General features: G+C 51.7%; 7 protein-coding genes across 7 annotated transcripts; 1 reads left to right on the forward strand and 6 right to left on the reverse strand.

Moving 5' to 3' along the window:
• Positions 1–27: 27 nt before the first annotated feature.
• N7500_000077 (uncharacterized protein) lies at positions 28–2,686 on the reverse strand (the record flags this gene model as incomplete). Its single annotated transcript, XM_056671223.1, has 3 exons — positions 28–1,348; positions 1,407–2,105; positions 2,226–2,686. 3 exons carry the CDS (start codon positions 2,684–2,686, stop codon positions 28–30), a joined length of 2,481 nt encoding a protein of 826 aa, XP_056536796.1.
• A 414-nt stretch (positions 2,687–3,100) lies between these two features.
• Positions 3,101–5,590, reverse strand: N7500_000078 (uncharacterized protein; the record flags this gene model as incomplete). The annotated part of the gene is made up of 6 exons (XM_056671224.1): positions 3,101–3,773; positions 3,826–4,173; positions 4,230–4,406; positions 4,460–4,611; positions 4,706–5,323; positions 5,411–5,590. The coding sequence occupies 6 exons, from the start codon at positions 5,588–5,590 to the stop codon at positions 3,101–3,103; spliced, it is 2,148 nt and encodes a 715-aa protein (XP_056536797.1).
• A 765-nt stretch (positions 5,591–6,355) lies between these two features.
• ugp1 (UTP glucose-1-phosphate uridylyltransferase) lies at positions 6,356–8,218 on the reverse strand (the record flags this gene model as incomplete). The annotated part of the gene is given in 3 exon segments (XM_056671225.1): positions 6,356–7,201; positions 7,216–7,818; positions 8,126–8,218. The coding sequence occupies 3 exon segments, from the start codon at positions 8,216–8,218 to the stop codon at positions 6,356–6,358; spliced, it is 1,542 nt and encodes a 513-aa protein (XP_056536798.1).
• A 1,460-nt stretch (positions 8,219–9,678) lies between these two features.
• On the reverse strand, positions 9,679–14,434 carry N7500_000080 (uncharacterized protein; the record flags this gene model as incomplete). The annotated part of the gene is given in 5 exon segments (XM_056671226.1): positions 9,679–10,275; positions 10,290–11,302; positions 11,355–14,046; positions 14,103–14,165; positions 14,228–14,434. The coding sequence occupies 5 exon segments, from the start codon at positions 14,432–14,434 to the stop codon at positions 9,679–9,681; spliced, it is 4,572 nt and encodes a 1,523-aa protein (XP_056536799.1).
• Positions 14,435–16,110: 1,676 nt separating this feature from the next.
• On the reverse strand, positions 16,111–18,005 carry sti1 (Hsp90 cochaperone STI1; the record flags this gene model as incomplete). The annotated part of the gene is made up of 4 exons (XM_056671227.1): positions 16,111–16,263; positions 16,330–17,615; positions 17,686–17,879; positions 17,941–18,005. 4 exons carry the CDS (start codon positions 18,003–18,005, stop codon positions 16,111–16,113), a joined length of 1,698 nt encoding a protein of 565 aa, XP_056536800.1.
• A 418-nt stretch (positions 18,006–18,423) lies between these two features.
• Positions 18,424–19,540, forward strand: N7500_000082 (RPC34 RNA polymerase subunit family protein; the record flags this gene model as incomplete). The annotated part of the gene is made up of 2 exons (XM_056671228.1): positions 18,424–18,668; positions 18,730–19,540. 2 exons carry the CDS (start codon positions 18,424–18,426, stop codon positions 19,538–19,540), a joined length of 1,056 nt encoding a protein of 351 aa, XP_056536801.1.
• Positions 19,541–20,012: 472 nt separating this feature from the next.
• N7500_000083 (putative PHD finger domain protein) lies at positions 20,013–21,263 on the reverse strand (the record flags this gene model as incomplete). Its single annotated transcript, XM_056671229.1, has 1 exon — positions 20,013–21,263. One exon carries the CDS (start codon positions 21,261–21,263, stop codon positions 20,013–20,015), a length of 1,251 nt encoding a protein of 416 aa, XP_056536802.1.
• Between the last annotated feature and the right edge of the window lie 514 nt (positions 21,264–21,777).

Here is a 21,777-nt window from a genome sequence, read left to right on the forward strand (position 1 = left end):
TCATCAAATTGAGAACCCACAGGTTCTCTATCCAACACCACCGTCAAAATCAATCAATTCCTCAAACGCCTCCATCCCACTATCATGTCCATTGTTTCCGCTACTACCACTCACACTCCCATTCCCATTCCAATTCCAATTCCCACTAGGCACCCTCTCCGCCCCCTCCATCAACCCTTCAAACGAACTCCCATCAGGCCACTCGCTCAAATCAATCCTCAACCCAGGCGCAATCTTCCTAACAATCCCATCACAAAGCAGAAACGCCCTACGCGCCGCCGGGTCCACAGAAGCAGTAGTATGAAGCCAAGCGAGCGCTTTCTTCGCCGCCGCAACGGCGGTACTCAAATCCGTCTCCAATAGCGGCGAATAGGCCCCCGCCTGCGACGGCGTAGCAGGGCTAAGGAGTGGATTTTCGGGGTCAGGGCTGCGAAAATTATGCGTTCCAGAACAGTACGATAAACCCAGTAATAGAGCAGTGGTTGCCTGCATGATAAAATAAAGAATACTCCACCAGGGCGCGGTGCAGGCTAGCCACGCCATATTCGGTTCCTCTGGGAGGACGGAGATAAGTGCACGCGAAGCTTGTAGGCAATGTGTGGCCATTTCGGTGCGGAGTTTTTCGCGCGCGGTGGGCTCGCCTGTTGGGGATGCGTGGCGTGGGGTTTGGTGGATGTGGCTTAGACATGGTCTGCAGAGGGTGATGCGGGAGGAGTAGTAGGTCATTGCTAGACAGACGCGTTCGCGGACGAAGGGGGTGGAGAGATCGTCTAGTTGGTTATGGTTAAGATGCCATGGGCCGGCATTTGGGATGGTGAATTGGTAAAAGGGGGAAAGTTTTGAGAGCCAGCGGTCCATTTGAAGACTGGATTTTTGGACGCAGTATTCTACTTGGCTGGGACCTCTTCGGAGGCCTTCGATACTGTAGACTTTGTTCATGAGGGCATGGGTTATAAGGTTTAAATCGATGAGGAAGTTAAAGAAGAGAGATGGACAAGGTAGGCAGGATGTTGCCCATGAGGGGGAGTGGCGTTGGCTGGGGGATTCGAAGAGGGTGGAGCGGAGTTGGGCTTCGCGGAGGGCGGGATTTTGGAGGAGGCGCTTGGCGTCAGGTTGGTCGAAGTTTTCCTCTTCGTAAGGGAGAGGTGCCGGGACGGAGCAGAGGCTTTCCCCGACACAGGAGGCGCGGCCGGTCATTGAGGCGAGGAGGTGTTCGAGGGAGTAGATGGACCACCAAAGGCGACCACGGGTTTCTTTGGCGGCATCTTTGGTGCGGTCGTCTGTTAGGCGGAGGTTAATGCCAAGGGATAGGGCTGAGCGGAGGGCCATGTTGGAGAATTTGGATGCTCTTAGGGGGTATGGGAGAGTTAGTATGGTGATAAGGGAAATGGAGAAATGGGACGTACCGGTTGACCTGGCCCAGACAAAGCAAGTAAATTGCTACGAGGAGTTCGAGTTGAATTTGCTGTAGATCAGTGTGCTCGAATAGCACGTTGCTGTGCAAACCGAGATGGCGTGCCCGCGTCAGATAGATCAGGTCCTCCTCGCCGGCGCTGTGGGGTTCATCTATAAGTCGACAGTAGCGACAACCAATAGCGAAGATCATGTTCAAAACAGCTAGCCATTTCCGGGGTGGTGTCGATGCATTGTTGAAGAATTGATGATACTGAGAAATAAAAGTCATCTTCCGAATTGCGCTGAATGTCGGATGGACGTTGATCAGGTAGGCATGTAAGTATCGATCTGCCAAGTCCCGTGGAGGCACTGTTAATGGGTTGCATGGTTCAATCAACGGGATATCTAATCCGTCGAGATGATAATCCATCATAGACGTGGGAATTTGCCTTTCCAATGACTGCTGCAGCTGCTGAATAGCCACTGGATCACGCTGACTCTGCTTGTGGAAATGATTTGATAGATGCTCCCGTGGACTCTTCATACCCACGCCGCTCTCCAGTTTGCGAATCCAGTTGACTTCTGAATTCTTCCCGAAGAAACCCGCGGCACGGGTGTCTTCGTTCTGATCCAAATCTTCGTCAACCTGGTCAATTGCATCGAGTGAGCCCATAGAAGTCGAGGAATCATCGGAGTCATCAACATCTTTGCTAGAGGAATTCCCGGTTTGGGGCTTAATTTGCCAAATGGCAAAGGGTCAGAGTCTGAAATCGAGACTCGAACCAAAAGATCCAAATCTCCGGTTGGGGGGAGGGACTTGGGTCATGAACCGACATACCTTCAATGCTTTTTTGATCTTTCGAGCTGTGGGAGGGTCTGCCTCGACTTCTAGGTCTCGAAGAAGAGCTTCGTATGTATCCACTCGCTTGACTAAAGAGCCTAGTCTTTTTTGATCGCGCACTCGTTTGACATCCTCGTAGGAGCATGTGTGGTTGTGATAGACACACTGTCCGCACAACGGCCGGATACCGTCACACTTGATCTTGCGCTGGCGACAAGGCTCACAAGCCCGTGCTGATCGTCGGCGCCCGTGTAGCAAGGCGTCAGAACTGGCTAGGCGAGGAATGGCTACCTTTGGCGTACTTCCTGATCCATAGGTTGATTGAGCAGGTATATACTGAAAGCCCTGGGCGGGGACTTGAGTTGGCGACAAGGGGATAGGTGTGGGATATGGATGAGATACAGGTGCTGCATCTAAAGGTGTCCAATTGTATTCAAACGTTGGGTCCATGCTTTAACGATTTCACATGAATGTAAATATGCACATGTGTGTATATATATATACATGGAAGGTAGAGGGGATGAAGGTTGGCCAGAAAGGCGGAATCATGGCAAAAAGTGTTTCTCGAAAGTAAAGCAGCGGGCTGGTTTCCCCCGTCTGCTTTGTAACATCATTGGCATTAAAAAAGACCAAGATGGAGATGATATTCCCATTGCCACTTTGGTGGGGATACAAGTGCCGATTTGACGTCAGACAATATCTCGATCTCTCCAACCCCTGGTCATTGGAGTTATCCATTTGGGATGACTGCTATGACTTGTCAGTACCCATCTGAGTCGATGTATATGGAGCAAATCCATACAATACTATCGCCACTCTATAAGGGGACATATGACGACGGTGACGATGACATATACCTTTCTTTCAACACCCAACAGGTCGATATCTGTCGACCAAAACATCGTCCTTGCCAAGACTAAGACTCTCATATCGATCCAGCATATCCGAAAGTCCAAGACCAGGATAATCCTGCAATCCTTTCCCATTTCCCTCTCCAATTCCATGATACTTATCCTTCTGATTCAACTTCTCAAGCCCATCAGCATATTCATCAAATCGACTACACCCTCTGGCCTTCGACTCCTCATCAAACAACTCCCTCAACTCATCAGGCACAGAACTCGCCTCCCGAATCCGATACCCCTGCGCCTTGGCCCGAACAGATTGCCGGAAAATATGAAACAGATTTCTCCCTAGCGCAGATCGACTCGCAACGATAGAGAACGCACTCGCAAGAGTGAGGAAATCCTCATCCAGCACATCAAACGACTCCTGCTCGAGCATCGTAAACAGTGCCAAGTTGATCGCGTACATAGCGAACTGATGCGCCCGACTAACCCCGAACTCGCGTCTGTGCAACCGCGTTAGGGATGCGATGCCACGCGCCGCGCTTTGAGTAACTTCCCGCGCGTTGTATTTTCTCTCGGGGGTGTGCCGGGGCGGGCTTTCGGGTGTTTTAGGCTCGAATTGTATGGGCGGGACTTCATCTTCGGAGATGCAGCTGAACAGATTTATGATGAGGGCGTGGTAGCGCATTCTGCGTGATATGAATATTTGCGAAATCGGGTCATTCTGGAAAGGTCACTCACTTCAGTAAGATGATATGCGGAGCGGGTCTGTACCGCACATCAAAGTCCTCTGGGAGAAGGTCATGCCAGCGACGGATTCGGTCATATAGATCCTCGCGACTCTGGTGATGGATTGGACCGAGGGCGGGATTGCTCCTGTGATCTGCAAACATGCTGCGCGAGATATCGCGCGCAATGGTCGACAGGTTGCATGCTTCATCAAAGTACTGGCTGAAGAATGACGGGCGCGGGTCGCGATGGGTTGGGTATGGGTGCCAGAGGGCTTTGTCTTCGGGCTTATTGATATCGAGCCGGGCCATGTTGACGTGGTCGATGAGACTTGGGCGGAGGAAAGACGTGTGGACCATTCTGGATGAGAATGTGAATGTGAGTTCGAATGGTGAGTGTTAGCAGGGTTCACTTACGTGTCGACGTTGAATAAACCCCAGGCTGTGCGCTTGCATGAGATATCCATGTCATGGGATAACTCACCCGAAGCCATTCTAGGTCCTGTGCTGCCGACCAACCCCAATGCCTCGCCCATGCGGATGGCCTCGTGCAGCATAATATATCCCAGATCGTCCTCGCGGGACATCGCATATCTGTCCATATCAGAACAGCCTCGAATCATCAGCGCAACAATGTTCATACGAACCTCTCATACATCAACAACGTCCCCTGCAAACTGGCCAAACTGGGCTGCGAACTCTCCTCACCCCTCAGTCTCTCTGCCTCAGCAAGGAAATCACTTCCTTTCGAAGAGATATCCCCAGGAACCACATAAGCCTCGGAGAATTCAGAGAAGTACTAAACAAACAATCAGCAGACCGAACCAACACCAAGCCTTCGTTCCCCAAAGGCAAAAAACCAAAGAACAAAACAGAAAAAAAGAAACACTCACACAAGCATTACTGAGCACCGCATTAACCAAAAACGGGCTACAAAACTCAGACCCCAACACACCCTTGGCCATATGCTTCACAAAAACCTCCTTCTCCAAAACCGCACTAAACGGCCAATCCCACGCAAAATACAACGACACAAGATGCGACACCAGATCCGCATCAGCCGTAACCCTCGTCCACGGCGCCGCAGGCACCTCACAAGGCGCCGAGTCACACAGGTAATGGATATCCATAACCTTCCTCCGGAAAGTAGGACCCGTACCCTCGACATTGATGAGCTGGCGCATATCTTCCAGCTTCGCGACAGTCTCCTGCTTGACAGCTGTAGATGTCGAGCTAGATGTAGACTCGGTAATTGAAGCCAGAGTTTCGTTTATATAACCGCGGATTTCATCTGCGGGGGCATTGTGGCGGATGATTGTCAGGAGGTGCAGGGCGTCTTGTTCGGTTGCTTCGCGGACCAGCTTGAAGAGATCCGAGAGGAGGTCGCGGTGGTAGGAGAGTTCATCCGCTGTTCGTTTCGCGGCTACACGTCGGCGTTGGTCAAGGGATTCGTCGAAGATGCAGACTCGTTTGAAGGTTTGGCAGTTTGCACAAGGGGATGTGCCGGAGCACTGGGTTTGTGTTAGATTGGATATGGGATGAATGTGGATATAATATAGATGTGTAGAATAGGTATAGTAAGTGTATAATAATCTCACCTTCCTCTTTGACTTCTTACAAGCCAGACAAGCAGTCGAAACCCTCTTCTTCCATGTACCAGCACCTCTCCCACCCTCGGTGGGCGGACTACCATTCTCAGTGTTGTGTTCATGGTAGTTTTCCTCATGGTCATTCTCAGGCGAGGGACCTGGTACAAGACGACGTGGATGGCTACTCATATTCCGACATGAGCAGATAAACTCCGCCTTGCTTTCTTCTGCGGTTTCTTTTAATGTAAGATATAAAATGTAAAATGTAGTGAAATATCAGATATATAGACAAGAACCGATCAAATATGTGACAAGCGTATGTAAGAAAGAAACAATATGTAAGACGAGATATACAGTCGAATATGTACTTGCAATATACAAAAAGCAAACTTGAAACTGTACAAGATCAAGAATTCATCGTGTAAGGTATATCCTGTTTGGAAGTGTACGATTTACTTGTTGATCCCGGTTTAGGGCAAATGGGCTTGCCGCCAATGACGTTGCGAAGATCTCATGGGGAACTTTCACCCGCCTATGATCGTGGGAGTTAATTTGCCCCAAGGCAATGGCGGGAATGGGGGAATTTCATGTTGGGGTCGAGTTGAGCGGGTTATTACATTCATCTCTGAGGGAATATACCAAGCTGGTAATGGAAGACACGGCCGAGAGAGGCTACATGTATACAGCTACAAATAGAAGGCTGAACAGATAACTGGTATGCATTGAGAACTCGAGCAACAATCACAGTACTTAGGAAACAAAGTCAGGTCTAGACTAAAAACCCAATAAGAAAGAAAGAAAAAAAGACGCTGGATTATTGTAATGTAATACAAGTACTTCTTTTGCATACTCCATGGAATCCATAGCCTCGGATGCACCAGTTAAAAGAAAATCAAAACACCGCGAGAGATCGGTGAAGGCAAGAATCAGACCAAAACAGCTCGGCCAAAACATCTAGTGCTCGAGGATTCTCAGGCTACCCTGCACAACGCAGTTCTCAAGAACGGATCCAGGAGGAATGTCAATGGTGCTGCCCTCGGACGCGACAATGATGACAGTTCCCTTGAGAGTGACGTTGCGGCCAAGATTAACAGGACCAGTGATCGTGAGGTGATCCAGCTCGACAATGCGAGGAATACTGGAAATGCGCTTCTGGAAATCAGAAACCTTCTTGAAGTCGGAACCGAGCTTGATCACGGGGACACCACCGAAACGGTTGGGGTCCATGACCAGCTGGCCGTGCTCGAGACGGTAGAGATCAGACTTGACGACCAGCAGATCGGAGCAGGTCTTGACAGGCAAGAAGCGACGACGGGGCACGTTGACACCGTGGGCGTTTTTGAAGTGGCGGATGGCCGCACCGACGGCGGTCTCCAGCTGGTAGATAGCCTGATCGGCCTCACCCTTCTTATCGGCGGGAATGGACTTCTCGTTGGGGATGATCTCCATCTCCAACTCGTTCTCCTCAACGACCCGCTTAATAGCCTGGACATTCAGCCAGATGTTGTTGGTGTTGAAGTACTTGAACTTCTTGATGGACTTGAACTCGTTGACGTGCTCCTTGGGCACCTGGGCGATCTCGAGCAAGCGGACCTTGCCGTCGGAATCAATAATGGTACCACCCTTGACGTCAGCCTTGGTCTTGTCAGTCAACTCCATGATGTACTCGGCCTTGGAGTCAACCATGTGCTGGAGGATGCGGAGATCAACGACGGCACCGAGGTTGTCGGCGTTGGACAAGAAGATGTACTCGATGCCACGCTCAATCAGCTTGTCGAGAGTGCCGGAGTTGTACAGGGACTCGAAAACGTCACCGTGTCCGGGAGGGTACCAGTCCTGGAGGGGGAGTCGAAGCTCTTAGGGGCGGGCAGGAGGGAGTCCTTGATGATGCGGGGGTAGCGCGACTGGTTGAATGTGATGATGTCGACGTTGTGGCCCTCGTACTTCTTGATAATGGACTGGGTATCCTGATCGGTGTTGAAGGAGTTCATGAGGACGAAAGGCACGTTGACGTTGAAGCTTCGGTTCAGGTGCTCAATCTGGCGCACGGAGAGATCGAGGAAGGACATGCCCTCACGGACCTCAATGACGGATTTGGGACCAACGCAACCCATGGAGGTACCGAGACCACCGTTCAGCTTGACAACGGCCAGCTTGTTCAGGAACTCGACGGAGGCGTCGGCACCCAGATCATCGTAGCCAACAACCTGGGAAGGCTGGGGAGGGGCGATTTTATCCCAGTTGACGGCGTTGCCCTTGGCCTTGTCGTTCAGGAAACGGCGGAACAAGGCGAAGAAGTTATCCATCTCAGCCTCGAAACGCTTCTTCTCCTTGGGGTCGGTGACGCTGTCACCGAGGGCGTTCAGGGCATTGCGCATTTGTGAGGCGGCGACGCTAGTGGATGCATTCTCGAAAGCCTGGTGGGAGGTTTCACGGGTTAGCTCTGGGCCAAATGGAGGGGCCAAGGTAGCCATAGTAAAAGAGAGGAATAGACCAGCACTTGAAAGAGGGGCTCCCAAAATACAGTGAGATTGGGGGAACAAATAGAGGGATAACAGTGTATGCAGGGGAAGAAAAAGAGGTTCCAGTGTCCGAACGCGAAATCCAGCAGCCCAAGCATCAACACAAACCCAAAATAGCAGGAACGGCCCAAATAGAACAGCCCAAATGGAAGGAACGATGCTCCCAGGTTCTCAACTCGAACTTCACTCCAAGTGAACTTACCATGTGCGACTGGGACTTGCCATGGTGCTTTCCACCGAAAGCCTCGCTCTCGGCAGGGGCCCGAAGGTGAGTGGGAAGAGCCTTGGAGGCCATTATGAGTTATGTGTAGGATATGGGGGGGTGAATTCAGTGGGAACTGGCTGTTTTAACAAGGGATATGAGGTCAGTGGCAGATTCAAGGAAACAGAGGGAAACGTGGCGCCGTTTCAGGAGCTCCAGCTCTCCAAGGAGGGGTTGCCACTTGAATGTCAAGTTGCCGTCATAGGGTATACACTTACAGATCAATTCAGATGAAGAAGGGAAAAGAGGAAGATGTCCCAGAGTTATAAGAGAGAGAGAAAGGGAAAAAGGGTGAAGGACGATCGAGTGGGGGAGCAAAGACCCCGTGATTATTTGCTATTTCTGTTGTTTTGGGTATTTGTAGGGCCAGATGGAGTTATCTCAGGATAGAGGGACTAATTAAAATGATCACTCCGTATTTTTGTGCTCTTCTATCACTTCACTCGACTCACTTCACTCGACTCTGTTCTCTGTTCTCGTATCTCCATCCTTCCTCCCCAGCCACTCCCAAGTATCTCCGGAACCAGCACAAGGACAGAGATGCGTTCTACAGAATTGCCATCGTAGTACTCTTAGACCCCTAAGTCTCGGAGTACACAAGTCCAGACCCCTTTTCCCTCTCTAGTCCCTACCAACATTCAGCCCCACCATAATACAAGCTCTCCTTTTCCCTGTTTCACTTTCAGGTGGAATGGCCAACTTTCCATGTCGTGCTCGTCGATGTTTAGAAGTGTGTGCATCTGACTTGTATCTACATGTATAGTCTTTGTGTACTCTGTACTCTTCCCACGAAAATGGACCAGGGTACTTACATCAGGCACAGATAGAATTGCCCATTCCGAACAGCTCACAGCTCACAGCTCTTGTATATCAAATTCCGGTCCAAGTGGGACACACAAATTATAGACTCCACCGTGCCTGTTCCTTTCTCAAATGAGGTTTAATATAATCTAAAAATAATCTGTAAAAATTTGACATCTCTACGGGACACTAGATTGTATGTTGTACCATGTACCTTCTACATATACTCCCCGTTCACAGCAAGGGTTCCAACTTGGAATCTTGGACAAAGAGGCCTAAGCAGAAAAAAACGCAGATCAGGGCTGTGCGCACAAAGTTTGAAAAACCTGAGAGGCAAATTTTTAATTTAAGCCCGAGAGAATGCAATTCTATTCATGAGAACAAGACCTCTTGGGCCCCTGAAAGATTCCAAACTGAGACATCAGTCGGCGGCCATAGACTGGAGGGTTCAGGGTTTTTAGTGTGGCGTCAACTATCGACTATTTTTACTCGGCTATTTCCATTGTGTCTCAAGTTCGAACACCATCTCAACAATTGATTTCATATTGATAAAGAGAAAAAAAAAAAAAGGAAGGATATCATAACACAAAAAGAAATAGAACCCAATTGATAACAAAGCGCACGCAGTTCGTATTTTCATATACTCTTCAACCTAAACAGGCAAAGCAAGTCCAAACCCGATAGAAGCGGAATTAAACACCGCTGACAGATCTCTTGCTCAAGAAGCTGCGACGGGGCATCTTTCTCGAATCGGGACTACCGGCACCCTCAGCATCGGGGGCGCCTGCCGTCGAGTGAGACGTAGTGGGTCTCAACCCAGCATCGGAAAGGGCAAAGCTGGAACGGATGGTGACCACACCGTCGCCAACGGTAAGAATCTTGTCCTGGCCAGCGACGGAACCCTGGTCGTCAACAAAGAATGGTGATTCGCCAAGGACGTCGTCCGAACCAAAGGTAGCGTGGTCCACCACGCGGACCTGGTACTGGGCGTCGGCCGTGGTGTTCGGGACGCGGAAGGAATCGTCGTAGGTGACTGTGCCGGCAGAGTTCTTATGCGCCTTGGTCTTGTGGACTTCCTTGGCGCCCTTGGATCCCTGGGCACGGATGATGACACGCAGGTTGCTATCGGTGGGGAAGTTGGCAGCGGAAACGATGGTGATGTTGGCGGAACCCTTCTCGCCGGAGCCGCCGCCACCGAAGACGCTAAGGCGGTCTCCGAACTGAGAGGCGGTGCTGCGGTTGCGGCTGTGTTCCTTCTGCGGGGTGTGGGGGAAGAGGAGCCAGTGCCGCTGGGCCCATCGACAAGGGAGGCGGCTGGGGTGAGACGGTCGCCCCTGGCGGGCTCAGGTTCCTCAATGTTGCTCATGATCGACGCGGCATCTTCGCCTTTCTCTTTGTGGATGCGCGACATGAGGCCATGCTTGAGGAAGGAGGCACCGCGGATGACGTTGCCACCGACGAAGCCCACGCCCTTGACGGGAGCGCCGACGATCTTACCGGGGACGGCAAAGGTACCGGAGAAAGTGGAGGAACCTTGGCGGGCGCGGACCACATAGGTAGGTTTGAAGAGCAGGCTCAGACGGATGGCGCCTGATTTACCATCGAGGGGCAGGGTGACTTCCTTGGCTTGGAAGGGTTCCAGGGATTCCAGGTCGATTGGTGTGGCGCCGAGGAAGTCAGCCTTGTCGCCAAAGTCCCAGTCGTACACGTCCACACGGAAGTTGGCACCAATGCGGGATTTGATGGGGGTCTCAAAGTACTCGTTCCAGGCCGGGTGCAGGGTCTTCTTCTGGACCTTGGTCTTGAATACAGTCTCGTCGCCCATGCGGAACTTGCAGAAGGGATCGCTGAATCCGTTGCGGTCGGCCGCGGGAAGCTCGGCGGCATCGTGGACGTCAACGCGCAGGGTACCCATGTTGTTGATGCTCTCTTTGGGGTCGAGCTTCATTTCTGTCGGAATGTACCGGGCGCTGACAGTGACCTTGCTCACCTCACCAGAATTGGAGCGGAGCACGAGCTCGGTGGGAGTATACAGCATACGCATGAGTGTAGGCAGCGTGTCACCAGTCAGCTTGGCGACTGTGTGCTCCTCGCTGGAGTCCTTGGGGTCATCCTTGTTAACTAGACGCAACGTGATCTTCGAGAATTCGAGCTCGCGAACAAATGCCTCACCCACGTCAGTGAACTTGGCAGTAGTGGTGTGAATCTTAGATGAGACATATGAGGGGAACATGTAATCGTCCATCAAGACTTCCAACTGGACATGGGGAACGGCCAGCTGGCCCTCGTGGAACTTGAACACAATGAAACCGGATTCTATCCTCAATTAGCTTTGTACTATTGCTTTCAAGATCGAAACATGACATACCATATTTAGGGAGATCATCGGCACTAACGAAAGTGCGGGGAATGGACTTGACCGAACGAAGAGACGCGGTCTCAGACAGGGTAGCAGTCATTGGGCGGGACGTAGTGGTTTCCAGACTGGTGCGGCCATTGGTAGCCAACTCGCCATTGGTAGTTCCGTTGGTGATGGGTGCAGCGCCATTGGACAGAGCCTTGGAGGCCTTCGAAGCCTTGGAATCAACGCTAGCAGACTTCGAGTGCAAAGTCTTGGGCTTGGATTCGATGCCCTTCGGGAATTCGGTGGAATCCGGACCTGGAGTGACAGGGAGCTCTGAGGATTCATCTTCCTCAACTTCGTCCTCGGGGTTGACGACCGGCACGGACGGGTAGAAGGCAACAGTATAGTGGAGTTCTCCCTTGGGAGAGCCGCCGCTAATCTTCAGGTTGCTGACGATCTCCTGCTTCTCGTCGTCGATCTCATATTCACCGGTCTCCGTCTCGCGGACGAAGTCGGAGGCACTGAGGTCGCACCAACCAAGAGTTCGGTCCTTGTTGATAGTCTCCTCGTCCATGACCTCGACGGTCAGCTTCTCGCGGGCGCTGCGAATAGGAACGTAGACGACCTCGTCCCATTCGGGGTTGAGGTTGTTGCGGAAGGTGACCGTGCGGCCACGAGTGAGACCGGAAAGCAGCACGCGAGCGTAAGGATCGGACTTGCCCATAGCTTCGAGGTTGCGCAGGTTAGTCGCACGCTTGAAGTGGAAACGCATGACACCAATGGGGTCAATGTAGCCAGCGCTGCCAATGCCTCCCAGAGCGACGGGCTTCCACTGGAGAGTCAGCTTGACACGGCCGTCCTTGGCACCGTGGAGATGGAACCATTGCTGGCCACGCTCCATCATCTTCAGCATGTCGTTCATCTTAATCTGATAGCGGCCGATAATGGGATCCTGCATGATGTCGCGGTCGTCCTTGAGAATAAGGCCCAAACGAGCGCTCTTTCGGTCTGTGACGAGGAACTCCTTGGAGGCATTCTGGAAAATGGGATTGTTGGTGCGCTTGAGCTTTTTCGTAATGTGAATTTCCTTTCCGTTGAGAAGAAGGACACCGTAAGGGTTCAGCTTGCCAACCAGACTCTTGCTTCCGTCGAGATCCTTGGCCTGTTCCACGGTGAACTGAGCGATACCAGTGTTGAGTTCAGGGGCAGGCTCAGGCTCGCCAGCATCGTTCTTTCGTCCCTCGAGAACGGGGAAGAAGCGAATATCGGCTTGGATGGCACCGCGGTGGCGACCACTCGCCTGCACTTCCAGATAGATACCTTCGTGGGAAGGTTCCTGCTCGAGTTTATCCAATGCAAAGCTAGCAACGCCCATTTCCTTATCCTTGCGGTACTCGTTCCAGTCGTATGCGGCAATAGACAATGCGTCACTGAAGGAGTTGATAATAACGTAAATGGTCTCATTCCAGCGGGGGTTGTCGGTATCGTGGATGACCTTGGTACGGCCGAGCTCATTACGGTTGTTCAAAGATACCACGGCATACGGATCAGGAGTGCCAGAGAACTTATCGGGATTCTTGAGCTGTTGAGCACCGTGCAGAGTAATCGCGACCACACCAATAGCCTGATCGACAGGGTTTCCAGCAAGCATCTTGGCAATCTCAATCGGAAACACGTTCGGATCGTACATCATGGGTCCCAAGTTGGCGTGAATCTGGTCCTTGATGAAGGACTCCAGACCGGGAATGAAGTTGATATCGAATCCAAGGGTATCACCACCGAGGGGCTTGCAGACGTAGTCGAGTTCGGGCTTTTCCAGGAAGCAGACGTCCACGCGCTCGATGTGGGGGAACGCAATCTGCAGCTTGACCTTGACGCGCATCAATCCCGAGCAAGCCATGTCCTCGACAATGACGTCGAGACCCTTGCTCACGACACCCTTACCGACACGAACCTCCAATACAACCTTGGGGTTGATCTTGTCTTTAGTCTGGCGCGCAGTCAGGTCCGTAACGTCGTTGGGGGTGAAACTGAACTTCCAGTCCATGATGACGGTATCGGGGTCAGTCTTGGGGTAGGTCTTGACGTGCTCCAGGCGGGGAGGCTTGGTACCGAGGACAAAGGTCTTGAGGCGCAAGCTGTCCAAGAAAGCGGGAGTAGAAGTACTAAGGACCTGGTCGACGGTGTTGATGATAGTGTCGCACAGGACGGGGGCATAGATAGGCCAAAACTTGACGAGGAAGCTGTTGATCCACTCGAGGCTTTCGGTATCGGTCTCGAGGCGTTGCTTGGACATCTCACGGGTAATATCGTCACGGAAGTTCCGGCGTACTCGTCGAATGGAGGTACGGTAGTAGGTAGCGCATGCTGCCATGACTATAAGAACCCATCCCAAACCACCGCCTACCACGGCGATCATCCACGAGGCCAAGCAGGCGAAGATGATAATCCCGGCATTGTGGTACCAGTCACCAAAGAACTTATCGGGGATTCTCCCCTCCAAGAACGTCTCGTGGTCCAGCAATGTACCTTCTTCCCCCAAAGCGGCCGCTAACTTCTCATCGACAAACTGTGGAGCCCAACCCGTTCTATCGCGCGCCCATCGAAGATCCTCGTCGATGGGCTTCCCAGCCACGCTTTCTCGCGTGGCTTCTTCGGCCATAATAGCGGTCGCAGATTCCGGTGCGGGGAGATCATAGTCTGCTTTGCCATCGGTCTAGATAGGGTTAGTATGTCGGTCGACATTGCACCAGAGAGCTCATTCATTCTCACCTGGTCCGTAATTACAGCGACACCTTGTGGTTTATGGGGATGATGGAAATTAGGCGGCAATCGCTAGCAGACACAGCAGTTAGCACGGTTGCGCCGAACCCTGGAGGACATTTTCCGATACGCACCGATACCGCAGCATTGGCTTTGTCTTCCGGCGAGGCATTGGGGTCGAATTGGTATGCGGCAGAACCCGCTTGTTGAGCTTCCTTGACGACTTTTTCCTCAATGACATCCGGGTTAACGTGTGACTGGGGGTCTTGTTGCAGTTCTTGGGCGGCCTCAATGGTACCCTCCATTTTCATACCCATCTTCTCCCCATCGGCGGACGCCATATCGCCGGTTTATGTTGTGTTCAGGTCGGGGGGAATTGGGAGAGTCGGTGTTCTAGGGTGGTCAGATTTGATCCATGGGTGGGAAGATGGGGGTACCTGGGGGGTGGGGGGGAAGAACATCAACGTCCACATACCGAAATGGCGTACTGAAAAGGAGACCTGTGTTAGTATACGGAGTTCACCAGGTATAGAGATACCTAGAGAGAGAAAAAGAAAAACAAGGGAGACTGAAAAGCAAAGCTGCCCAGCCGCTTGCGTCAAGGGGAACTGTGGCTGGGAATTATGATACAATATTACCATTACATACCTACGGAGTACCTAAAATAATTACCTTTAACTTCTAATCCAATGAAAAGAAAAAGAAAAGAAAAAAGAGCAAAAAGAGCAAAAAAAGAAGGAAAAAAAAGGGGAGATCGTAAGCTCCGAGGTCGATCGCAGATCAGTGACGTACAAGACACATAGATCAACATGATTCCTTGACTATGAACGGAGTACGGAGTACGGTATTATAGCCCTACCTATTGCAATCTGGTATGTATCTACTCCGTCAAATGTCCTATCTGTTCAATTGCCTATAAATGAAAAGATAGAAATGTCGACTATTAGATTCGACCCGAGCTTTCAGCACCGCCACAGAGGGTCAATAGAGGGTCATTACGGAGCCCGAAGAGATAGACATGAATATGCCCCTAAATATTCTAGGGCTATTTTAACCTACTTCCTGGTTCTGCCCCTTTATAGAGATCCCTCACGACAGCCCTATCATTCTAGGCAACGAGATAGTAATCTCGGCGCCAATGCTGTATATGTCTTCATCTCAAGGTACACGTGGCATGCAGGAAATATACCACGAGAAAATAGATTTCATCTTATTCCCTCGCATGTCCAGTATGTCCTACGCCCGATTGGGTAGATCGGCCAAGGCTGAACCCACCATCTTCCAAGGTTGGGCTTTACCGAACGTCTGGAGTATTTCGTGTGTACTTCAGATATGTAGATTGCGAAAATACTCTGACAGAGTACAGAGCCCTCTGTCCTCCGTACTCCGTACTCCGTACAAAGTACAACATTGCAGCTATATTTGGATGAAGAGAGTCGATCTATCACATCTCTACTCAGTAGTCTGCATGAGCTGAGAGGTTATTTTCACTCCCGTGGGTGCTCTGTTCGGTGCTTCACAAGAGAAGGAAAATCTCGGATATTGAATCCCCCGGGGAGAATATTATGATTGGTAGATCGAAGGGTTCGGCAAGATCTTCTCTTTTTCTGACTGGAAATCTCCACCAGCCTGCGTCTTTTTTCCTTTTTAGGGGGGTTAGGAACGCCTCGAGTGGATTAAGTCCGAGCTGAGGCCGAGGTTTGACGAGAATGGAAGATTACGGGGCTGGAAACTCCACTGGGAAGATAGGACACACAATGCAAATTCCGACGTGAGAGATATATATTGGCGAAAACTACTCCGTACTTGACACTACATGCATAGTATGTTGAAAGTTAGTCCAGCACGCAATTCAATACTCTATGGCTCACTGCCGGAAGATCAGAATCCATATAGCATGCTAAGCGGAATGGAATTTAGCAATATGGTACTTAAAAAAAATATGCTGGCAAAGATATCTCGTATCTCATGTCAATTCGTATCCAACCCCTTTCAGAACTCTACACCCGTAACCCATTTACCGCCCCATACGGATAACACCAGCGGCCATCAGCTTCTGGATCTTCATCCGAACCTGCGAGTTCTTCATGTGCTCCTGCAAGGCAGCAGGATCGCTCTTAGCCTGCTGGAGAATACTCTGCATAACGGGGTCCTGGAGGACAGCCATGATCTGAAAAGAGAGTTAGTATACTTCATGCGGAATAATCACTGTCCAAGGGAGCACATCAGGTCTTACCTCGGGGTCATTTTGGATCCGAGCCATGGTCTGCTCCTCAGTCTCACCAGCGCGAGCGCTGAACTGGGCGTCCAGGCACTTCTGCTGCTGCTGCTCGATCTCGCGGGCGTGCTTGCCGTCGTCGTGGTCGGCGGCCTCGGTGAAAGTATCCAAGGCACGGTTGTACTCCTTCATGGCGATGAGGGCGGCACCCTTGCGCATGTACGCGCGGATGAATTTGGAGTCGCGCTTGATGGCCTCGTCGCAGTCCTGCACGGCACCGGGGAAGGCCATCAGCTTAATGAGAGCCGCAGCACGGTTGGAGTAACCACGGGGGTCATTGGGGGCACGCTTGGTCATCTCGGTGAAGGCCTCAACAGCACCGGGCCAATCGCCTTCCTGGAACTTCTGCTGACCGAGCTCGCGAGCCTTCTCGGCCTCGGCGGGGTCGATGTAGGCGTTCTTCTCGGACGTGATCTTGGTCTTCTCGGCGTTGCGGAGCTTGGTAAGGGTATCAGGGGTGCGGTGCTCCATGAGGGACTTGTTGTAGAATTCAATAGCCTGGGCGAGGTCGCCAAGCTTCTCGTATGATGAACCAATTCGGGTGTAGGCCTTGGCCATCAGCTTGAAGTCGGCGCGCAAGTCGCGGCCCTCCTCAACAGCCTTTTGGCAGGTCTCGATTGTGCCTTGGTAGTCGCCCTTCTCGAACTTGGCGGCACCAATGTTGTTCAGGTAGGTGATGTCCTTGAAGAGGTCCCAAGCCTTGGTGTAGTACTCAATGGCTTCATCGAACTGCTTCTTCTTGTAGAAATCGTTACCGGTCTTCTTCTCAGCATCGGCAGCCTCCTTAGCCTGCTTCTTGGCGATCGCCTCCTCGTCGACTGGCTCGGGCTCGGGGGTGGGCTCCTTCTTGGGCTGCGAGGTGCTGGGGTTAGCAGCGGGCGCAGGAGGCTCCGCTCCCTCGCCACCAAAGTTCATATCAATACCGAGAAGAACACTCATGACCTGCAGGAAGCGCGGGTCGCGGATCTCCTCTCCAACGCTGTTGGGGTTCTGTTGGATCTTCTGCAGCTTGGCCATGAACTCAGCATCTCCCAACAGGGAGGCGGTCTTGGGGTTGTTGGCCAGCTTCTGGAACAGAGCTGGGTCGTTGAACATGCCACCGAGACCACCTGTTGGGTCTCCAGAGACACCATCAGCGGCAGCCTCCGCATTAATGGCGCGCTGGGTCGCCTCCAGGCCAGACTTGGCTTGTGCGTTGCCGGGCTCGATCTTCAGGGCCTCCTCATAGGCATCGTGCGCGGCCACTGCTGTCAGTTAGTACATTGCCACAATTCAAGTTGTTCCGCCACTTTGTGCATAGCTAGAATGACATACAAAGATCTCCGATACCGCGGTACGCAGCACCCTTGCGGGCATGGCCCTTGGACCAATCGGGCTTGATCTGGATCGCCTTTTCGGCGTCTTCGAGAGCTTTTTGATATTCGTGCTGGGCGGAGTAGACAGCGGAACGATTGGAGTAGAGGATATGGTTTTCGGGTTCGATGGCAAGGGCCTCAGAGAATTTCTCACTGGTCTTTATCAGCCTCTGCTCTAACAAAGTCACAACGTTAAAGGTGGGGTAGCTCGTACACAGCAGTAGGATAGTCCTTAGCGGAGAAGGCCTTGTTGCCCTCTGCTTTCAATGCGTCAGCCATGTTGTAAATGATATGCTAATTGCTCAGTAAAAGGAGGAAGATCAAAAAACTAGACCACGAGGAACTGAATGTGATGAGCTCATCAGTCGGTCGGGAGCTTCTCGAAATTTCCGTCTGTCTCCACTGCCTCAGGCAGAATTAATTTAAGCCTCAGGCAATAGACACCTCAGGTGTCTAAGCTGACATTGAAGCTCCGCTGGGCTAAGCCCTTTTAGGTCAAAGTCGCTCCCCGCCGAGAAAAAAAGTCGCCAAAAAAACACCGTCTGTGATTCATTCGTGACTCAAATCTACGGACATCGACGCAACATGGTCCTCTAACTTACTCCTTGGCTCTAACATGCTCCCTTGAATATGAAAACTCCCGAGCCTCTTCGAATGAACCTTGATTTTGCCTGAAATCTCCGTCGCATCTCCAACAATGGCCTCCGCGGGGTCTCAAGTGGCCGAGCTTGCCTCCAAGCTCTACGATGCATGCGTGAATGAATTTGATTCTGATCACCTGTTCTATCAGAACGACTTTCTCAATCTCAAAGTGATCCCAAAGAATGACGTCGCGCTACTACTAGAATGCACCCAGAGCCTCGTCAATCAAAATCTCTTTCGACTTCTCCAAAAAGATGGAAAGCTCACATGGAAGCTCATTGACCGCGAGGATGCCGAAAAGTAGGAATCGCAGAAATGCCCCTGTCGCTAGATCATACAACTAACCCCTCCTTCCTCTCAGGCTCCGCAACCTCACCCCGGACGAGGCCATGGTCTACAATGTCATCCACTCCACAGAACGAACAGGCATCTGGGTGAGGCACATTGGTAACCGCACGAACCTGCACAAGTCGATCCTCGATCGATGCCTGAAAGCCCTCGAAGGGAAAAACTACATCAAATCCCTTCACAATGTCAAATACCCCAGCCGCAAGATGTACATGCTGGCCGGGCTTGCTCCGAGCGAAGAAGTAACCGGAGGAGCCTGGTTCACAGACGGCGTACTGGACGCCAACTTTATCAACAGTGTCGCAGGCTACATCGAGTACACCGTGAGCCGGAGGAGCTGGTTCGAAGTCCCCGCATCCGACCGCAAGAACAAGCGCATCAAGACCGCCTCCGGCAAGGCAGAAGTCAAGTCCGATGAGAAAACTTACCTACCCTACCCTCACGGCTACGCAGGATACCCGACCGTGGCCCAGATCACCGCGGCTGTCAACGACAGTGGCATCACCCCCGTCCGCCTGGGCGAAGAGAGCGTCGTGCAACTCCTCGAAATGCTCTGCTATGACAACAAACTCGTCGCATTAGGCAACGGCGAGTGGTACAGATCTCTCAAGAGTCCCGAGGCCGTCAAAGCTGCCCAGTCCCGCAAGGCGCCTATCGAAGGCGACGATCTTTCCGTTGCAAACAAGCACCTCGTGAAAAACGGCATGACAGAAGCACCCTGCGGCCAGTGCCCAGTGTTCAAGCTGTGCGCCCCAGGCGGCGCAGTGAGCCCCGAGACCTGCGAGTACTTCGACCCATGGCTGAGCAATGGGCTTGGGTTCTGAGTGGATTGACAATGGCGTTTCCACGAACATCTGATTTCTGACTTTCGGCGCACTGTGTGCGCCCGTGTGCCAACATCTCTGCATGGAAGAAACAAAAAAAAACGGGGATATGTGCATAGCGATGGCGTTTTCGACTTGATTTGGTTAGGCTCCGGCTCACTGGTCACCCTGGGAATATTGGGCACTGGATATGGGCACGGCTTGGACATACGCTTGGCTTTAGCTGGGAATGAATACCTAGAGGGTGAGGGACCCTGCTTCCTATATTCCCTCGAGAATTAGTGTCAGTTTTTGTCTACGATAGACAGAAGATGAAATTGATTCCGTTTAAACAAATTTGAATTATGCAGTAACAAGTAGGAATGAGTAGATATTTTTACAGCCCAGTCTCGCCCAATACCATTAAAGTCCCTCAAACGCCGTGGGTATATCAACCGTCATACAAATCATAGAAAAAGAAGAGAATAAAAGATCATTTACCCAGAGTACGTCTGCACTCATCACAGTACCAAGTCCCTACCGGCTCGCGTGTCAAGCCAACACACTTCCAGTGGAACCACTCATAGGGACACTCATCATTGTCGCAAGCCACCATATCCCCGTGGCTAACAGTGCGACAGGTACAATAGACCTTCGAATCCTCATTGCCCTCATCCTCATCCTCGTCATCAACATCCTCATCAGCAGCACCGTCACTCTTGTCAGAGTCGGATGTATCAGCACTGCTAAGCATAGAGTCATCATCCTCATCTCCTTCTCCATTGGGAGATTTCTTCGAAGACTTGATGCGACCACTAGCACTGGAAGAACGTTTGATAGGCTTCCCACTTGCAGTCTTCAGCTTCTTGACTTGCTGGTGTGGCGCGACCTTCTTGGTCAGGGCTTTCTTGACGCCGACACTAGCACGGGGGCCGACACTGCCTGCACGGCTGCCAGCCGGTGTACCAGGCTTCGGTGTACCAGGGCCCGTGGAGGTCTGGCGCAAGTTCGACGAGGCTACGGGGAGAGTGTTGGAAGAGGGGTTCAAGCGGCGGCGCTTGCTGTCCACTGCCCCGGCAGAGGATTCGCGTTGGCGTTGCTGGAGGTGTACAACGGCTGCAGCAGCGGGTGTAGCAGGTGCTGAACTGCGTGCCGCAACTTGTCCGATTTGAGTTGTAGATCCGGGTGTGCGAGGCGTTGTGGATTGGTTTAAGCGTTGGGCAGCAGCTAGGATGGGATTGGCATTTCCAGACGTCGGGTTGAGGGGAGCTGAGTAGGCAGGGGAGTCGGAGGGGGCAGAATCAGGTAGAAAGATCTTTGGTGGGTTGCGGTATTTGTTTTTCGAGTCGAATAGCGAAGGGAGAGGCGGGTCGTTGCTGAGGAGGCCTTCGTTGACTAGATCGCGAATGCGCACGTCGAGTCGTTTGATCTGACGATCAAGGAGAACACAAGCCTTCTCGCTGAGCTGAATCTTCTCATTCTGCAGCTCGTAGGATTTGTCCATATTCTGAAGAATAGTCTTGCCGTATGGCTCTTCTTTGGGGTTCGGTGTCAGACTGCCGTTCAGTTTGATGAATTTCTGAATGCTGCTGTCGCGCGAGTTGATTGTGGCGCGGCACTCCTGCATAACCTTGTCCTTGGCCTGGATTTCCTCCATGAGATGGTTGATCTCAGCCGGAAGATTCGCTACATCATGGACGAACTGCTCTAGGACAGTTGCGCAGTCCTCCGCACCGTGTGCCATTTTGGATTCGGTCGCAGGGCGGGTTGAAGGTGGCTGCTATCGGGATGGTAACAGGGCGATGTGCAGGGCAATCGGATTCGATGTAAGCGTTCAGTCCGGTCTTGATATTATTGTATTGAATTTTGGATGACTAGATGAACGTCAGGCCTTGGCTCACGTCGATATTCACACCCATCATGGGAACAAACTAATTGAAGTCGAACATGTGCTGACTCATTAATGACTCATCTTCGGATCGGCACCATGAATATCCGAAGTATAGGCGTCTTCCTACCTTGAAGATTCTAGAATAGTATTTGAACAACTGCAATGCTATACCTCTTGTGATCATTAAAACACACTCCTGTGTTCCAACCCTATAACTAGCTCCCATGACCCCACCAGCAACTAGAAGACCGTAATCAAAGTATGTTGGGGTCTAGTGTTGTGTTGTTCTGGTGGATTCAATCCGGACCAGTATAGAAGGCACAATCTTGAATAACTACACTTCGTGTATCTCCTAGATCTATCCCTG

This window comes from Penicillium coprophilum (genome assembly GCF_028826855.1).
Source record: "Penicillium coprophilum strain IBT 35676 chromosome Unknown utg000001l_segment0_segment0, whole genome shotgun sequence".
Taxonomy (NCBI): Eukaryota; Fungi; Ascomycota; class Eurotiomycetes; order Eurotiales; family Aspergillaceae; genus Penicillium; species Penicillium coprophilum.